Genomic DNA, 17,156 nt, shown 5'->3' with positions numbered 1-17,156 from the left:
GACCTATCGAATTGCATTCTGATATGAAGCATGTCTTTCTGATATCAAATAATTTTCATTTTTTGAAAATCACAATATAATACAAATTTTATGACAAATTATAAAAATTTGATATTTTTCATATTTTGACGTACAACAGTCCTCGAAGTAAATTATATAAATCTAATGATATATTCTTAAAGTGTATGTAGCAGGGAGGAAAAGCCGACGGTCAATTGAAAATTATAGTAAACCTTTCCTCATCAAAATGGTTCTTTCATATCAAAAACAAACATCAGTCAACATGAAACATAGACTGGCCCCCAGTCTCGGTTCGGTTCCATCTCTGGATAATGTATATAACAATAAATAATTACGTAATGCATTATAAAAAAAAATGCCACTCCCCCCCCCCTTATTTTCTTCAATGCCAAAAACCCATTCCTCTTCATCCACAAATCGACGCCACTAATTACACCCACCACAGTCAACCATGCAGCAATATAGAAATATACTCGTATTATAAGTGAACGCGAAAGTCCATTGAGCGCTGATTTTTAATGCTATGTAATCTACATTACCAGTCGTTCTCCACGGACCCGAGGGAGGGTCTACATGAAACATCGTATATCGGTTACCCGTCATTTGCATATAAGCCATGCAAGTGAAAACAATGACCCAGTTTTGGAAAGAGAAGGAACTCGAGTACCGGTTGGTGGTGTGGACAATATCAAATACATAAGCCTTAGGCCTACTACATGTAGGCCTACTACACGACTGGGTTTCGAACCCTGGACCTCAGATGAGTTACGGAGATGAGTAAAGTAAAAAATATTCGACCGGGTGTCTCGCAAATGAGGACTACACAAATTGGGATCCAAAAAAGAAGTTGGAAAAGTTCAGACGAAGAAGGCCCGATTGAAGCCATTTGGTACACGCACTCTCATGAATATTATTGCTCGACAAAATGTGTACGGGTGTCCAAAAAGAGACCAATGAAAGAATGAATGAATAAATTAATTGGACGCAAGCATGAAAGAAAGGAAAACATAATATTAAATGTTCAATTGTAAAACGAAAGATATAAACGCAAATGTTTGGACACATTTTTAAGCCATACAAGACCAAATATCTTAGCAAACGAGAAACACGTCGCTTTTCCCGTTATTCCCTACCCTCATTTCTTTCTCAAAATATTCTTCACCACTTTCATCAGAAAAAACAAGAATTTTGAAGTAAAGGAAAAATTAAAAGGGTAGCAAAGTACAGAAGCAACGAAAACAAGTTCCGTAGAGAAGAGCAGGGAAACCCCAGCAAAACCAAGAATGAAAAAGAGAGAAAGAAAAGAGATAGCAGGAACGAACAAGACACAAACAAGTAAGAAAGATAAAAAATAATATAGTTCGAAGAAGAAGCAAAGAATACAGAATAAAGAACACCGAAAGTGCGAAAGAAATACATATGAGGAAGTGAAAGAAGGAAGAGTAAAGAAATTCTAAATTAACAATGAAAGACAAGGATTGAAAAATGAAAGAGATATGAGGAAAGGAAAAGTAATGAAATGAAGCGAAAGTTGCATCATGCAAATTATCGTATAATATCTTATTCAGATCCATTCATATCCATTCAAAGAAAGATGTACATCAAGGATGTCCACTTTCTGCACTATTGTTTATATTTTTATAAGTTTTGGTCTGCAAAATAAGATAAGAAATGATATAAAACATCCGGTGATTCTCTGGCAAGAACAGTGTTGTTGGGTTTTTTTACTATTAGTTATTTTGACAAAGTAATAGCATATGCGACTGGATTATGTTCAGGAATTCAAATAATTATACAATTTATTACGTTTTTCAAATACCGTTGCCATGGCAACGATGGCCACCCTGAATTTTTATAAAAAAATACACGAGAACCCACCTCGCTCTGTAACGGAATGGTGTATTTGTAAATAAAAGGTCCCGAATCGTTTGGAAAGAGTACCTTAGGGCTGTACAATACCCAGGGGAGGGGGCACATCATACATTTTTGGTGGGTAAGCTCCCCCGGAATTTTGAGGTTGTGGGTCTTTGAGCTGATGGCGTACCGGTAAAAGAGGGTCTTTTGGAGCTGCGAGCAAGTAAAAGGGGCGTCTTTTGGAGTTACGAACAGTAAAAAGGGTATTTCTTGGCTTTCTGGTTGAAAATCGCCTGAAATAACACCAGAAATGTGAGGAATGAGCAATTTATGGGTCTTTTAGAGCTGAAATGACCAAAATCTAGGGCCTTTCGGAGCTCTATTTTGGTCAAATCTAGGGGGTCTTTCGGAGCTGCGAAATTTAAAAAAAGCGGCGTCTTTCCGGGGGAGCATACCCTTATGGTTTATTTTAAGTGCCCCCCCCCCCCGTGCAATAATTATGAGCCCTTGGAGGGGAATATTTTTTGCAGGCCAAGAGGGGAGGGGCAAGCAACTTTTGGCAGGCCGAGGGGGGGGACAAGCAATTTTTGGCATACATATACGCCACGGTGCACCTTTTAAATAACACGCTCTAAAGAGGCTTAGAAAAACTCTACAGAAACGTTCATCATAATGCAAAATTTCCTGCTCCCTACGCTCGCATCATATATCTAGACCATTTACAGTTTGCAAACATTTGGCATGTGGGGGGGGTGGAATTTTTGGCAGGCCGAGAGGGGTGCAAGCAATTTTTGGCATTCCAAGAGGGGGGAGGGCAAGCAATTTTTGGCACGCCATTTGGGAATTATTTTACCTCCTTGGGGACTCATAATTATTGCAGAGCCCCTAAATGATGGCCAATCAAGAACTTCATAATTATAGTACAATAAGTATGGTATGTTTCGTGATGTTTATAATGCAGGTTATCACGTTTAAGAAAGTGTTAGGAAATCAGTATACCTGTGTAAAAAGTTGATATGCCGGCTTTATTTATCCATCCACAGCGATTAGATAGTACTGGTAGGGCAATCCTATATGCTATGTCCAGTTTAATATACCTCGTTTAGTATAATTATGCATATATACCTTTAAATACGACCCAAGATTGTCAACATTTCAGGATTACGTTTCTGGCAGGGAGGGAGGGGGTCAGCCGAGAAACGAAACTAGTTACGTTTATAGGACGTCATCTATCTTTTGGTTTGTTCCCTTATGATCATACATAATTCCTAAACATCGATTTGTCTGTTTGCATAAAAATTAAGTATAGGCATCATTTTTTCATGCATAACATCATTTAAATTAGGATAGGCAATCTGTTTCTTTGTTTCCTTCAAAATTGACACCATTGACGGGGGGAGACAATAACAAATGAAGAATAACTAATTGATAATGAAAACGTTCTAGCACTGACCGGGACACTGGCAATAATTGCAAAGAAAGTCGAGGGAATCACGATGCTACATTATTTAACCCGAATTTCCATTATTATAGGCATTGTCAATATTATATTTACCTTACCTTATCAGGTTGTAAATTAAGTAACTACAGGGTGTATCAAAATTAAGTATACAGTTTAAAAAATGCCGTATGAGGTCTGTGGCCAACATTCTTTAGTTGCTATGCTAACTTAATCAACATCTTGTCCTCCTATAGCTGACAAATCACTGGCCTGTGACCAATAATAAGGATTTGGTGGCTACTTTTGTGAACCGAGTACAAAAAGCAGTTGCGCGAAGTCAATTAAAATCAAAACAACATACAAATCACAAAAAACTCTCATCACTTTCTTTACTGTTTACAGTTATTGACAGTTTTAGTCTTAGTCTTCCACGTGCCCACAATTCTTCTGTAGGCAGATTTCGGCTCTTCTCAACATGGTGTTCACACCACGTCTAATGAGAGGTCTGTCCTGCCTGACAATGTAAACTTGTGCAATGTTGCGTCTCTGAAGTTCATCAAGGTCTGCAGATGGACTTGTGAAAACAGTTAATGCAAACTCTGCTTCATCGCCAATGATGAAATCTTCCAGGAAACGTAGAGGACGGGCAAGAAGCCACTGACAGAACACAGTGCAACGTTAGTGATCTGCTTGCTGAAGTTGATGTCTTCTTATCGTCTGATAGTGATGAAATCGCAAGTCATAAACGAGTTTTTCTGTTAAAGGTTGCAGATGGTATTCCAAGTACATTTCGACGGCAGCTAATTTGACCTCCTGGTTGCCCCGCTTGCAGAGTGTTACGGACTGCTAGGATATTAGCAGCAGATCTTCCAGTTCGGTGCGACCACAATGTTCTCTGTTCAGATTACGACTCGTTCCAGTTATTTGATACTTCGCAATATTTTTGAAAATAGCGCCACGTGAAGGGGGACGTGCATTTGGATACTGCTGACGGAATCTCCGAAGCACTTCTGCTGGACTCTGGGTGCGATGGTACACTGCAACAAGAAAGGCTCTTTGCTCTGGCGTGTACTGTGGATGTGGAGTATCCATTTTAATGTTGCTATTCTCCTTGTCAAGTAAAACCTAGCATTTGTAAGGAGATAGTTGCCCAGATTTACCAAAAGTCACGTGTTATGTAACTCACACATGCACATGATTGGAACCCTAACAATGAGGACAAATGATCTGTACACCTGCAGTTTCTCTTGGCTGCACGACAATAACAAGCACCGGTCATTTAAACCCAATTGACTTCGGGCAACTGCTTTTTGTACTCGGCTCACAAAAGTAGCCACCAACTCCAGTGATATTTCAGCTGTAGGAGGACAATATGTTGATTAAGTTATCAACTATTGAATTTTAACCAAAGACCTCATACTTTTTAATCTAGCGGCATTTTTTCATAATGTATACTTAATTGTGATAGACCCTGTAGTCCACATACAGATTATTATAATAATACGTCCATTGATTCACAAAAATATCATATTATATAGGCCTAACCATGATAACCACATTTTCAAAACCATTTAAGGGAAGTACCCGGGGGAAGTATAAGTTCTGTTTGTGTCTATACTGTAGATTTTTGAGACAAAAAGTTATGAAAGCGGAATTACCGGTTAATGTCACCTATAATGTTCTTCTTACACGCTATACTCCGAGATACGCTATACCCCGAGAACTGCTTAACCCACTGACCGCTTTTTCTCGGGGGCAGCGGTTAGTGGGTTGTGAGCTGCCATTTAGTTTTTAGCAGTTTTCAGGATATAACATGGCGTCTCGGAGTATAGTGTGTAAAAAAAGGCCCTGTGGTAGGGCTAAGAAACATTTATTAAATATACTGCCAATTAATATTAAGAGGGGCGTCGTATTATCGACATTTCTCCAGGATTCCAGCAGTCCAAGCTAATTTTTCGTTTAATCCAAAATTTGCTTGATATGTTGTTTGTTTTGTTACCATCAACAGCATTGCCAGTATTGGCTAAACCCACAGGAATTAATCACATTGATGGCTTGACATTCAAGCTGTCATGGGATCCATGGAATTGCACTGAAGACTATGGAATAGGACCAGCAGAGAAGTACCGAGTACAGTGTTGGGAAAAGAATGATCCGACCACTGTACTTTCAGGACACGCAACAGTTAATCCGAAATGGACCATAAAACTACCAAAACCGGAAACTACTTACAAATGTGGAGTTTCAGTATTGAAGACGGTTGAGAATGAAGTTATTACAGGTCCAATAGGACCAGCAATCGAGGAAAAAACCAAATGCGGTGGTATGCCTTTAATATTTTCTACATTTTTATACACTTTTTTATATAACGAGTTTAGAATAATTCAAGTTGTCTTTTAAAGCTAAATATCAGGAACAAAAATAATACATATAACACAACAACAAAATGGAAATATGATTTATTGAATAAGGAATATGGAAATTATATTTTCTTGTTGACTGTGAAATAAAGTACAGTAGGGTTGATTGTTGAACAATATTTTACTTATTTGTTGTTGATGACATAACTATTTGCATGATTTTCCCTCTCAGCTCCATTAATGACTCCCACTTTCAACAAAGAGTTACACATGAACAGTAATTCCATTCAGCTAACATGGAGTGTAAGTCAAATGTATTCGTGATTTCATACATAACTAACTCTTACAAAGAATTCAAACCAGACTATTGTCTTAAAATACCCGTAGGAGTTATTTTAGTACAGTGATAGCGCCATCTGTTGCGAGATATTGGAAATTTCGTTACAGGCAGCACGTCACCCTTTCATAGATTTCATTCATTTTGCTTTCATGCCCTGCGGGGCTCTTATTTATTGGAACTCCATTAGTTGCAAGACTTTAGTTTTGAAGTTGGTCTCAGTACTGTTTTTTGTTTTTAATTTCAAATTTATAAAGCCTTGCATAAACCTTAAATAAAGTTAAAAACAGCAGACAGCGCGTTTACTGCACTAAAATGATATATCATTTTAAGATATGTAGTTTTAAATTTATAAAACCTTGCATAACCTTAAATAAACTTAAGATTTTAAGATTATGTAGAATGATTCATATGTTCCTTTTGGTAAGGTAAATTTAAAACAATAATTTCAACAGTTTAATTAGCATAGCTTAAACTGCTCTTTACGAGTCATATAACATATTAGTTATAAACCACATGGGTTTAGAACAATTGAATTATCGACATGTAGCTATCAGACGAAATAAAGTTATATAGTATTAGACAAAATGACCAGTCAAATAATATCCAGGGGTTAAATGATATGTGGGGCTTCAGCACCAGACTATTATGGGTTACCTTGTTTACCGATATAATTGAAAGGGAGAAATTGTATTTATTTATTTATTTATTTATTTATTTATTTATTTATTTATTTATTTATTTATTTATTTATTTATTTATTTATTTATTTATTTATTTATTTATTTATTTATTTATTTATTTATTTGTTAAATTATCTATTAATTTAGATATTTATTTATTCACATTATGTAGGTTCCAGACAGCTCAGATTGGATACAGTGTTCTGAGGGGCTTACCGGTTTCATCGTACAATACTGGCAGAATGAGTTTGAAAGTGACAAAAATCAGAGTATCATCAATGACAGCAATCAAAGAAGCTATGTAATAAAAAATTTGAGTCCGTGTACATCATACACATTTGACATAAAGGCAACAAATATGCACTCAGCAGGACCGAGTTACCATATAAAAACTGAAACAAGTTCCATAGGTAAGATGAACCAGTGATCTGTTCATGTTTTAACGTTAGTTTATCGGATTCACCAACCAATTCGGAGTACAAGAGTACGATTAACCATCGTATTGAAATATTCACATAGTTATTTGGGTTATAGTACCTTTGGCAAACCCTGAATGCAATCAAGTTAGCTCAATCGATAAGGCGTTCGACAATGGTGTGAGAGGTTGCGGGTTTGAACCTTGGTGGTTGTAAAGTACGCTTTAGTGGAAATTTGAGTTAACTTGAAATTCCCCTGGACAAGGAACTTACTGCTAGTTGTCTCGTTGTAACCCGTACGAAACTCGGGGAGCTGATCCTGGTTGCGATGGTTATTTGAGGAATGTCTAGGGTATACACACTTGAAGCAGCAAAGTCCCTGTGTTGTTGTTTAATGGTTTATGGAATGATATGGTGCCGTAGTGATCAGTGAGAACCTGTAAAGTGTGCTGAGGCTTATGGATCAACGTCTAGTCGTTGTGCCTGTGCGTAGACTTTTTCATGGCCACTATCCAAATACCATTGTTATGTTCATAACAAATATTGTGTTTCCTTTTACAGCACCAGAGAGTCCAAAAGGCTTCAACGTCTCATCTACAGCATCCAGACAGCTCAAAGCATCATGGAAAGAACCAAGTCACCAGTGTGGTCTTACCCACTACCTTGTGTCCTATGAACTCATCAACTTAGACCAATGCAGTGACAAAGTTGACAATGAACATCACGACGTTTTGATTGAAACACGTAACCTGGATAATACATTTTACAACTTGGAGCCATTTTCAACATACGCGATATCAGTGACGGCGGCAAATGGTAATCTACCGAGTGATCCCGTTACGAGAACCATAATTTCTGATATTGACGGTAGGTTTACATATTGATATCAAAATAAACGACCCCCGGAGACGTCCATTTCAAAACATTGACCAACAGTAGGCCTACAGATGAAAAAAAGCTTCGAACATATTGATGTGATTCAGAGAGCTCGTATAGAAAACCAAAACTGTCTCAATATGTGACACATACGTGTGCGTAGTGAAGGGGCGTGGGGTGCAAACTGCCCCCCTACAGAAAAGTTTCAATGATAAAATTGGGACGGCACAGAGTAAACTGTCCTTAAAAATGGGACAAAAGCTTTACAAATGAGGACGAAAATTTGGCTTTGCCCCCTCACACTAAAATCCTGGCTACGCTACTGGACACACATGGCTTTTGTACTAAAATGTTGTGCATTCATTTATGGTAGTCAAAAGTTGATCTTTGTGTTGATGAGTTCAACAAAAATATTAAATTTGTTGCCTTTTAAAACTAATTTTGTTCAGTGCTTTCGTTTCCATGGGTTGTATTCCAGTTCCTACAGCGGCTCCAACCCATATCCAAGCATCTGCATTTTCCCCAGGAAAAGTCAAGATGCACTGGGAACCAGTCCCTTGTGGACATCGCAATGGTCCGATAATCGAGTACGAATATCAGTATGCTGAGAAGCTAAATACCAGTCAAACTAATGGACATACAACAGAAAGGCTGTCGGTGGTTGTTGACCAATTGAGCCAGTACGAGTTCCGCATTGCTGCTCTAACAGCCACAGGGAAGGGTCCATATAGCGAAGTATACCGACCGTTAAGGACTCAATCGGGTGATTATATTATACCGTAAAACCTCGTCTACAAGCATATACAGGTTAAATACCACTAATAGGCCTGGGCGATACATTTAAATACGACGAGTAACTATTTGTTTTCATGGCATCTGAATAGACTGCATTAAAATCGTTGAAATTGGTCAAGTTATATAGCCAAAAAAGTACTTTTTAGGGTTTGATGCTTCAAAATGGTACATTTTCTCTCATTATATGACATTTTTCTTGTAATAGTACCAAAATTCATACGCACGGCTTCGGTTTTAGTAAATATTCGCCCTACCATATTGTAACTTTCAGCTTCGAGGGCGCACTGTCATTTTAAGGTGTTTACGGTTCAGTGCGTTAAAACAAGAAAAGTCTCAGGTCAATCTATGTTGAATTTTTGATCATTTGGCATCTAAATCATATAGTTTCACCTGATATTAGTGGCATTTTACTGTGAGAGTTCTGAATATGAGAAAATTCCACCCAAAATTAGCCATTTTCCCATTGAAACCCGTGTAATACATAATTAGTGGTATTTAACCTACAGTGCTGCTGATAAAGCTAAATTAATCCAGGCGCCATTATGGAATTTGAGCAAATAAATTACAGTTCCAAGCATATACAAACAGGTATTATTGTAAGACCAATCTATTGTATTGCATATTTACGCATGTTTCGTATTAATTTAGCTTTCACCTAAACACTATATGTGCTTGCAGACGAGGTTTTACGGTATTACAGAAATAATGATCGATTTCCATTAAAAAACACAGACAATTTTAGTTTTTACTACAGTATTTGTCCGCCGTAAATTTTGAGCCGGCCAAATGAGCTGAAATGGCACATTATTGATGTTATGTTGGCACATGCTTACCTGAGGAGGCTGGGTTAAGAGGTGGGGGAAGAACAAGTTACTTTACAACGGAGCATTATGAAGTAACTTGTCTTGACTTGACGTGTGTGATGCGTACAATAGCTGTATCGGTTCAATTTACTAATGATGGAAGGACTCCCTCATTTCAAATCTTTAGTTTTGGTTTCTCTTTTGTTCAGAAACCAAAAATCAAGGGATTAAATAATAGAGCTGATCTGGTCTGCAATCATAACACTATTATGCTGGGAGGACACAGTATAGGGTATATAACCAGAAGTATACAATAGCCTATTGTGCTAACATAATTATTATCATGATTGATATCGGAAATCTATCCCGCGGACGACAGTTGATGCTCTCTGTCGAAGGTAGGTGGCATATTACACTCACGAGTTCTAGGCCTAGAAATCATATACATGCGCGTATATTGACGGATGGGGCGGATGGGGGATTTGTTTGTTTGTATGAAACATAAACGATGCATGGAGATGATTTGATTATGAATTAGTTTATTATCCCCGGGAAGCACAACCCATACCTCTTTAAGAGGGGGCCCCTCCCTATATAACCACCTCTTCCCTAAATTACCCCTTTCCCCTCCTCCTCCCCTACATTCGATATCTTCATCTCGAGCTCTCCTCCCCTTCTCTTTCACTTCCAATGCTCTCTCTCATCTGTTTCTCTCTCTCCCGGCCCATATCCCCCTTGCCCTCCAACCCCCCCCCCCCACACACACACACACCACACAATCTCTTCTCCCCTCTCATCTTTGAACAAGTTCATTAGGAATGTTGATATCAACTGTGAATTTTGTTCATTTTGAACAATTCCAAGTAAAACGAAGTTGGTTTACTCACGTTTTAGTGACGTTTCACCACTACACTAGTGGCTTCTTCAGACTGGCAACTCATCACATCTGACTGCTTGCTTTTATAGGCAACAGGACACACCGTAGAGGGCGTGATGAGTTGGTCAAAGATGTCTTTGCATGCTGGAAGCTTACCAAACCGGAAGCTGCACAATTGCGTGCTGAGATTGTTGGCACTTTAAAATCGGCAAAATTGCCCCCTTCTAATATCAGCAAAGATGAGCGCACCGCGATCAAACAACTCTAGAAAGAGGAGTCTATCATGGTCCTCGGGGCCGACAAAGGCAGGGCTACAGTTGTCATGGACAAGTCTGAATATCAAGAAAAAATGTGCTTCCTCCTTAGCGACTCCAAGACATATGAAAAATTAGACAAGGATCCGACTGCAAAACATAAAAGAGAGTTGTTTTCCATCTTGCAGAGACTTGAAAGAGAGGATAAAATCAAGAAAGCAGATAAGCAATTTTTGTATCCTACCTCTGAAAATGTTCCGAGAATTTATGGAAGTCCAAAAATTCATAAAGACGGAACACCGTTGCGACCCATCGTGGACTTTACAGGCTCTATCGGATATAACGTGGCCAAGTCCTTAGCTGATATTTTGAGCCCCATAGTTGGCCAATCTGAGCACCACGTTCTGAATTCGAAAAGTCTTGCGGAAGACCTAAAAGACATTGTGCTTACAGAAGATGAGATCCTCAATTCACATGATGTGGTGGCGCTGTTTACTAGTACCCCCATCGATCTCACTCTTCATGTCCTTCGTGAAAAACTAAACGAAGACAAAGACCTCAAAAACAGAACACTCCTCAACATCAATGACATCGTCGAACTTACCAAATTTTGTCTTGCCACGGTTGCCTACTTTAGCTACTCCGGTGATATTTACCGCCAACGGTTCGGTATGGCGATGGGTAGCCCTCTCAGCCCCTTTGCTTGTAATATATTCATGGAGTGGCTGGAACAGAAAGCTATTTCCACAGCCCCGGTAGCCTGCCGCCCGCGTCTCTGGAAAAGATACGTAGATGACGTGTTGGAAATAGTACGCAAAGGAGAAGTAGACAACCTCACAGAACGCTTAAATTCCATCGACCCTACCAACAGTATCAAGTTTACTTACGAGCAAGAACAAGAAGGTTCGATTCCTTTCCTCGACACCTTAATTACCAGAAAGCCGGATGGATCAGTGAAACTCTGTATCTATCGCAAGAAAACGCACACTGACCAATATCTTCAGTTCTCCTCCCACCACCCTTTACATCAAAAGCTGGGTGTTGTTAGAACTCTGTTAGACAGGAGTGACGCGTTGGTTACCGAGGAAACGGACAGACAAAAAGAGGAGGGTAACATCCGCGAAGCGTTGACCACGTGCGGTTACCCGGATTGGTCAATCAATAAAGTCAAAAAAGACAGATCCACTCCTAAGACAAAACTTTCCTCCAAACGAAAAGATGATAGTGAAAAACCAAAGGCATGGTTGTGGTTCCCTATATAGAGGGCGTATGCGAGCGTGTGTGCAGGGTGTTTAAAAGACACGGATTTTCCACAGCCATGAAGCCGCATCGTACCATCCGCAATATGCTCGTCCATCCAAAGGATAAACTTCTCCCTCAACAGAAAGCGGAAGCCATTTATGAAATACCCTGCGGTGACTGCCCAAGTTCCTACATTGGTGAAACTGGTCGCCCTTTTGGTATCCGACTCAAAGAGCATCAGAAAGAGGTGGAGAAATTTGAATCAAAACCATTTACTCGAGCAAAACGCCAATCATCTGTCACAGACATTCACAAATCCGCCATCACTGATCATGTAGCCTCTACAAATCACTCCATCAATTGGGAGGACTCAAAAGTGATTGATCGTGAAGCAGATAAGACCACCAGGTGGCTGAAAGAAGCCATCTGGATCCGCCGAAAAGGACAAGACACTCTAAACAAGGACGAGGGGGCCTACTCACTCAACAACATCTTTGACCAACTCATCACGCCCTCTACGGTGTGTCCTGTTGCCTATCAGATGTGATGAGTTGCCAGTCTGAAGAAGCCACTAGTGTAGTGGTGAAACGTCACTAAAACGTGAGTAAGCCAACTTCGTTTTACTTGGAATTGTTCAAAATAAACAAAATTCACAGTCTTCTCCCCTCTATCTTCTACTTTTTGCAGTAAAAATTGCTTCAGTAAAAGTCATTAGGTTATTAGAGGTCATATAATGGCCTTCCATCGATTCTGGTACATGGGATTAAGGACATGAATCGATTTTGTTTATAGCACCTATACAATTACAATAGTGGCCCTTTTGTAATGTCGAATGCAAATATTTCGATGGTCTATATTTTTTCACAGGTGAATTAGCCTAGGCTTATTCGCTTTTGTAAACCACGTCTTTCAATGTAGATTACCATGCTCGATTTCTCTCCTCGTGAATATTGCACTGCGAAATTTAAACATTTCTTTTGTATACTTAGAGTAGGTTACTTCAAATCAAATAATTTTACGATTCACACCACTTATAAGAAACTGAAACCAAAACCGAAACTGACTGACACAAATGTTCGGTTTTAAACAAAAGGTAGAAACAATGAGTTCGATATCTTATGATTCAAGTGGTTAGGCAGGACAATAGGAAACCACGTGACCAAAACCAACACCAAAACTAAAACTAAACATTTGAAATGAGGCACTGTATAACTCCTTGCTATCAAGTAATGTCGTTCCTTGTTAATTGATGCTCTACTACGTATAATAGTCAACGCACCCCGACCCCGGCGTATTAACTTCCAATAATAAAAGAACGCCATTTAAATTTGAAATAAAGTTCGCACAAAATTATATTTGTTTTGAAATCGTACATTATGACTTTAAATAAGATGAAGTACCCAACCGGGTCGGTGTGTATTGGTACAAAGAGCAGTGATAATTGTAAAGTATGTTTTAGCTTTCAACCTTAAAGCATTACTAAAAATAGTTATATCCAACATTTGTGTGTTGAACTTTTTCGCAGATACTATCATTACTTTAGCTATTGGTTTGCCATTTGGTGCTTTCGTCATGATTATCGTGATATTGGTCTGTGTATTTCTGTTTAGAAGGTATGATTTATGTAATATAGTTTGTAACTAGTAAATATAGGCATCATCTAACGTAAACGTGTAGAGTAAATCACCTCAAATGGCCTCAAATAAGGGACATGATTGAGCAACTCCAACGCAATTAAAGCCGTCGCATTCCAAATGGTTAGGTTTTTTCAAACCTGTTATTTTGCTATAACTATTTGTAATCTTTACATATGTTCTAACTTACACGTTTTGTTACACGTTGAATTTCAACATTTCGTAATACGACATTAAGCCCTCCAATATAGTCAGTGGGTTTCTTTCACTTTACCTTGTTATTTTGGTTCAAAATGGACATAAACCCTCCCTGACAGTATTATTTTAACAAAATTTAAACGGAAATCGTACACATGGCTTTAAATACTATATTTGATACTGAAGTCATACATCGGAAGTGGATGCCTTTGTTCATCATAGCCTTAGACAACAGTTATGAATGGAATGAAGGTGATATTGGGTGTGCAGTAGGCCAACTCTGTAACAAGAAAGTGAAATTTCTCTAGTTTACAAGTTCGCGTTGCTAGAAAAGCCCATTAACGGTATTACTCTGGGTGTTACACCCTATCGTTCGTTAAAACAAATATCAATATGTTTTGATGGTTAAGACATCCAAAACTATTACAAGCTCAAATTCAGATATTTGCATTTTGTCTGGTGCAAACAATGTATATCTTTATCTCTAAAGGATAGGTCTGCAGACATGTTTCAGTTATATTTCTGTAGGAACGGGTCCTTGTCCTGTGTTAACCATTATTATCATTACTTGATAGGTCTAAGAAACTAAAGGAAGGTCAAAAGGAAGCAAATAACACACCGTCTAATGCGGAGAACACCACGACATATATGGATCTCATCAAGATGGAAAATGGTGAGGAACAATACATGGAGCTTGAGAACGGTATGTGTCTGCGTTAGTAAAAATATAACACCTCACTAATTAATTATTTCATCTGAAAAAGACTGCATTTATTGATACGGCACTTTCTCTACCAAATAAAAAACAAATTAATAGATCCATCCTCAATGTAATCTATTATAGTTGTGCCATTAAAACTTCATGTCTTTGCTTTGCATTCTTTGTAGAAATTGCAACAAGAAACCAGGATGATGTTCTGCCGTCACCTCCCGCTGTTTATGAAAGTGTTCAATAAAAGTGATTTGCTAGACCAGAACACCCAGTAATAATTAATTTGGAAAAAGCACCGAATGTGTTAATATTGCCTTAACTAAAATGATGGTTGTGTCAAATTATGGGTTTTCGTTATCTCGCGAGTATCAAATTCGGAAACTATGGCTAACACTGTGGCTTGGATATCAGTTTACACCTATCTGCAATGTTATATGAGATTCATCGTCATATTTATGATTACTGATCGTTTGGAGGAGCAGTTATACAAAACATTACGAACAGAAAATTGCTGATAATTCCATTAAAGGGGCACTTCATGATCCACAGCATCATCACCCACTGTCAATATTGTATTTTCTGTTAACAGTCGGAAATTACAATACAGTAGCCTAAGGGGTCCCGTAATACAATAATATATGCAATTATGCGTAACTCAATTCAATGACTGAATCAACTGAAAGTTGTGAAATAAGCTTTTTAGTGGATATCTTTTGAACCATACCCTAAAATGAGAATGCTAGAATCATAAAATATCCCTTTCCCTAGAAGTTTTAAACTTTATCGTACAACTTTACTGTAAATAAATTGTAGATATATTATTGTCTAGATAGCGATACTTAAGCCTTGCAAATACTAACGATACTAAAACCTAATGCAAACTTATTCCATACGGAGATAGATATGTATCGCATAAATGTATATTTCATACAGAATAGCTCATAGCACTTATGTACTATTCTTTTCCAACCACTCTTCCGCTTACTTAACCCTTATTTCAAATTGAACATATTGTCCTTAGCTGCGTATAGTATCTCTGCGTTGCAAATATCTGAAATCCGATTTACTTTTTGGTGAGGCATGCATATTTCTCAGAACCCAGGTATAATGTTATAGGCATGAGATGCTGGACACTATTTCTGTTTACAACAGCCTGTGACCAAAAGCAAATGGAAAGGTTGTCTTATTTGTCCTATAAAGCAAGGGCGGGAGAACAATTTTGAAAGTGAAGATCATTCGAATGGAGCAGTTGGCGTGTGTTGGATATATCCCCGGAGAAAGCATTGGGTTATTGACACGGAGCACAAGACAGATTCAGATAAAGGATAAAGGCGGTTTAAAAAAATAAAGGAAGCGGGGGTGTACTATCATGAATGATGGATTCTATGAACTTTCTCAAGTTTTGACGAGTTTTCCGCTATTGTAGATCAGCCCTGATTCAGAAAACCAGTCAGTTTATTCCTTATCAAAAAAGTATTTGATATGGATGTAGCATTTTCATGTTTTCTTAACAATAAAGGCAGTTATTTGATCGGGAGATATTTTGTTCTCAATTGGCTTCAAAAACATTATTGTATCCAACAATCGTCATATAGAAACTACTATCATTACCTACATTTTTGCGATTAGAATCAAAATAATTGAATTCTAATTATTCTTTGGATTATGCAATAAGATGTTTGTATTTCTTTTGATTGCAATGTAAAAGAGGAACAGCGTTCGAATAATTCCCAGCACAGACTGAAGTAAATGATTAGCAATTAACCTAGTTCCTTAAAGTCCAATGCAGTGATCTCAGCGCAAGTGTAAAAAAAAAATTGCTTGAAAGTGAAGGATAAGTCGTTCAAATTATCATTTGGTATTTTTGAAATGAAACATTTGGCAAATAAAAATTCCTTTAAAAAGGAACAGGGCGAACAAATGAGGAAGTGTCAAGATAAAGGTGTAGTTATTGTATTGTTTGAACTGTTTCTATAATTCGCATCGATCATAATGAGTATGTTTTTACGTACCTCAAATGACAAGGACTACGGTACTTAGCCTATGATCTTGCAATGAGACTGTACTCAGTATATGGACAGTGTAGCATATTTGTCTAATCATTTTGGCTATTTAATTCTGACCATTGTGTGTACTGGCAAAAGGTGGGCCAAATAAATCTTAGTTGATTCTTGAACACAATTTAAGCAGGAACCTTGAGGCAGAATTTGAATACATATTATCCTGTAACGTTTACTTAGCCTAACAGTCAATGAACGTTCATTGTTAGCATAATAAGTAGCTTTGGGTATCCTATGTTTATGAAATAAAGTGTTTACAAACGAATAGCATCTGTTATACATACAGGGTGTATCAAAATGATTGGTACCGGGCTATGTGACATTTTCAAAAATATATCAAAAATATAAAATTGCTAATTAATATAGTTTTTGTACAATAAATAGAAAGGATCATATGTTAACTTATCGATCTAATAATATGAAGATGATAGGTTGATGCATCTGGGATCTATTGTCATTTAAACGAAGATCGACGTAATCATGGTTTTACATACACAAAATGAATAGGTTCACTGCTTGAACTATTTATTGCATACATGCTCTCAATCAATATCTCATTTCAGTCTACATAACATAAAATTGCTTTACACATG

General features: G+C 37.8%; 1 protein-coding gene across 1 annotated transcript; it reads left to right on the top strand.

Annotated features, from left to right (window-relative positions):
* The first annotated feature begins 1,304 nt into the window (after window positions 1-1,304).
* LOC140138281 (neogenin-like) lies at window positions 1,305-14,794 on the top strand. The gene is made up of 10 exons (XM_072160196.1): window positions 1,305-1,356; window positions 3,947-4,099; window positions 5,325-5,639; window positions 5,909-5,979; window positions 6,869-7,106; window positions 7,674-7,979; window positions 8,467-8,751; window positions 13,485-13,572; window positions 14,367-14,494; window positions 14,680-14,794. The coding sequence occupies exons 1-10, from the start codon at window positions 1,305-1,307 to the stop codon at window positions 14,745-14,747; spliced, it is 1,704 nt and encodes a 567-aa protein (XP_072016297.1). The 3' UTR covers window positions 14,748-14,794.
* Window positions 14,795-17,156: the final 2,362 nt, after the last annotated feature.

This window comes from Amphiura filiformis, chromosome 2 (genome assembly GCF_039555335.1).
Source record: "Amphiura filiformis chromosome 2, Afil_fr2py, whole genome shotgun sequence".
Classification (NCBI taxonomy): domain Eukaryota; kingdom Metazoa; phylum Echinodermata; class Ophiuroidea; order Amphilepidida; family Amphiuridae; genus Amphiura; species Amphiura filiformis.
The sequence above is the reverse complement of the archived record's forward strand: the minus strand, read 5'-3'. Positions and strand labels throughout refer to the sequence as shown.

Coding starts and splice junctions, on each gene's coding strand:
- LOC140138281 (XM_072160196.1), top strand. CDS start 1,305: ATGAAAAAGAGAGAAAGAAAAGAGATAGCAGGAACGAACAAGACACAA. Junction 7,107..7,673: donor AACTGAAACAAGTTCCATAG/GTAAGATGAACC, acceptor TTCCTTTTACAG/CACCAGAGAGTCCAAAAGGC. Junction 14,495..14,679: donor ATACATGGAGCTTGAGAACG/GTATGTGTCTGC, acceptor CATTCTTTGTAG/AAATTGCAACAAGAAACCAG.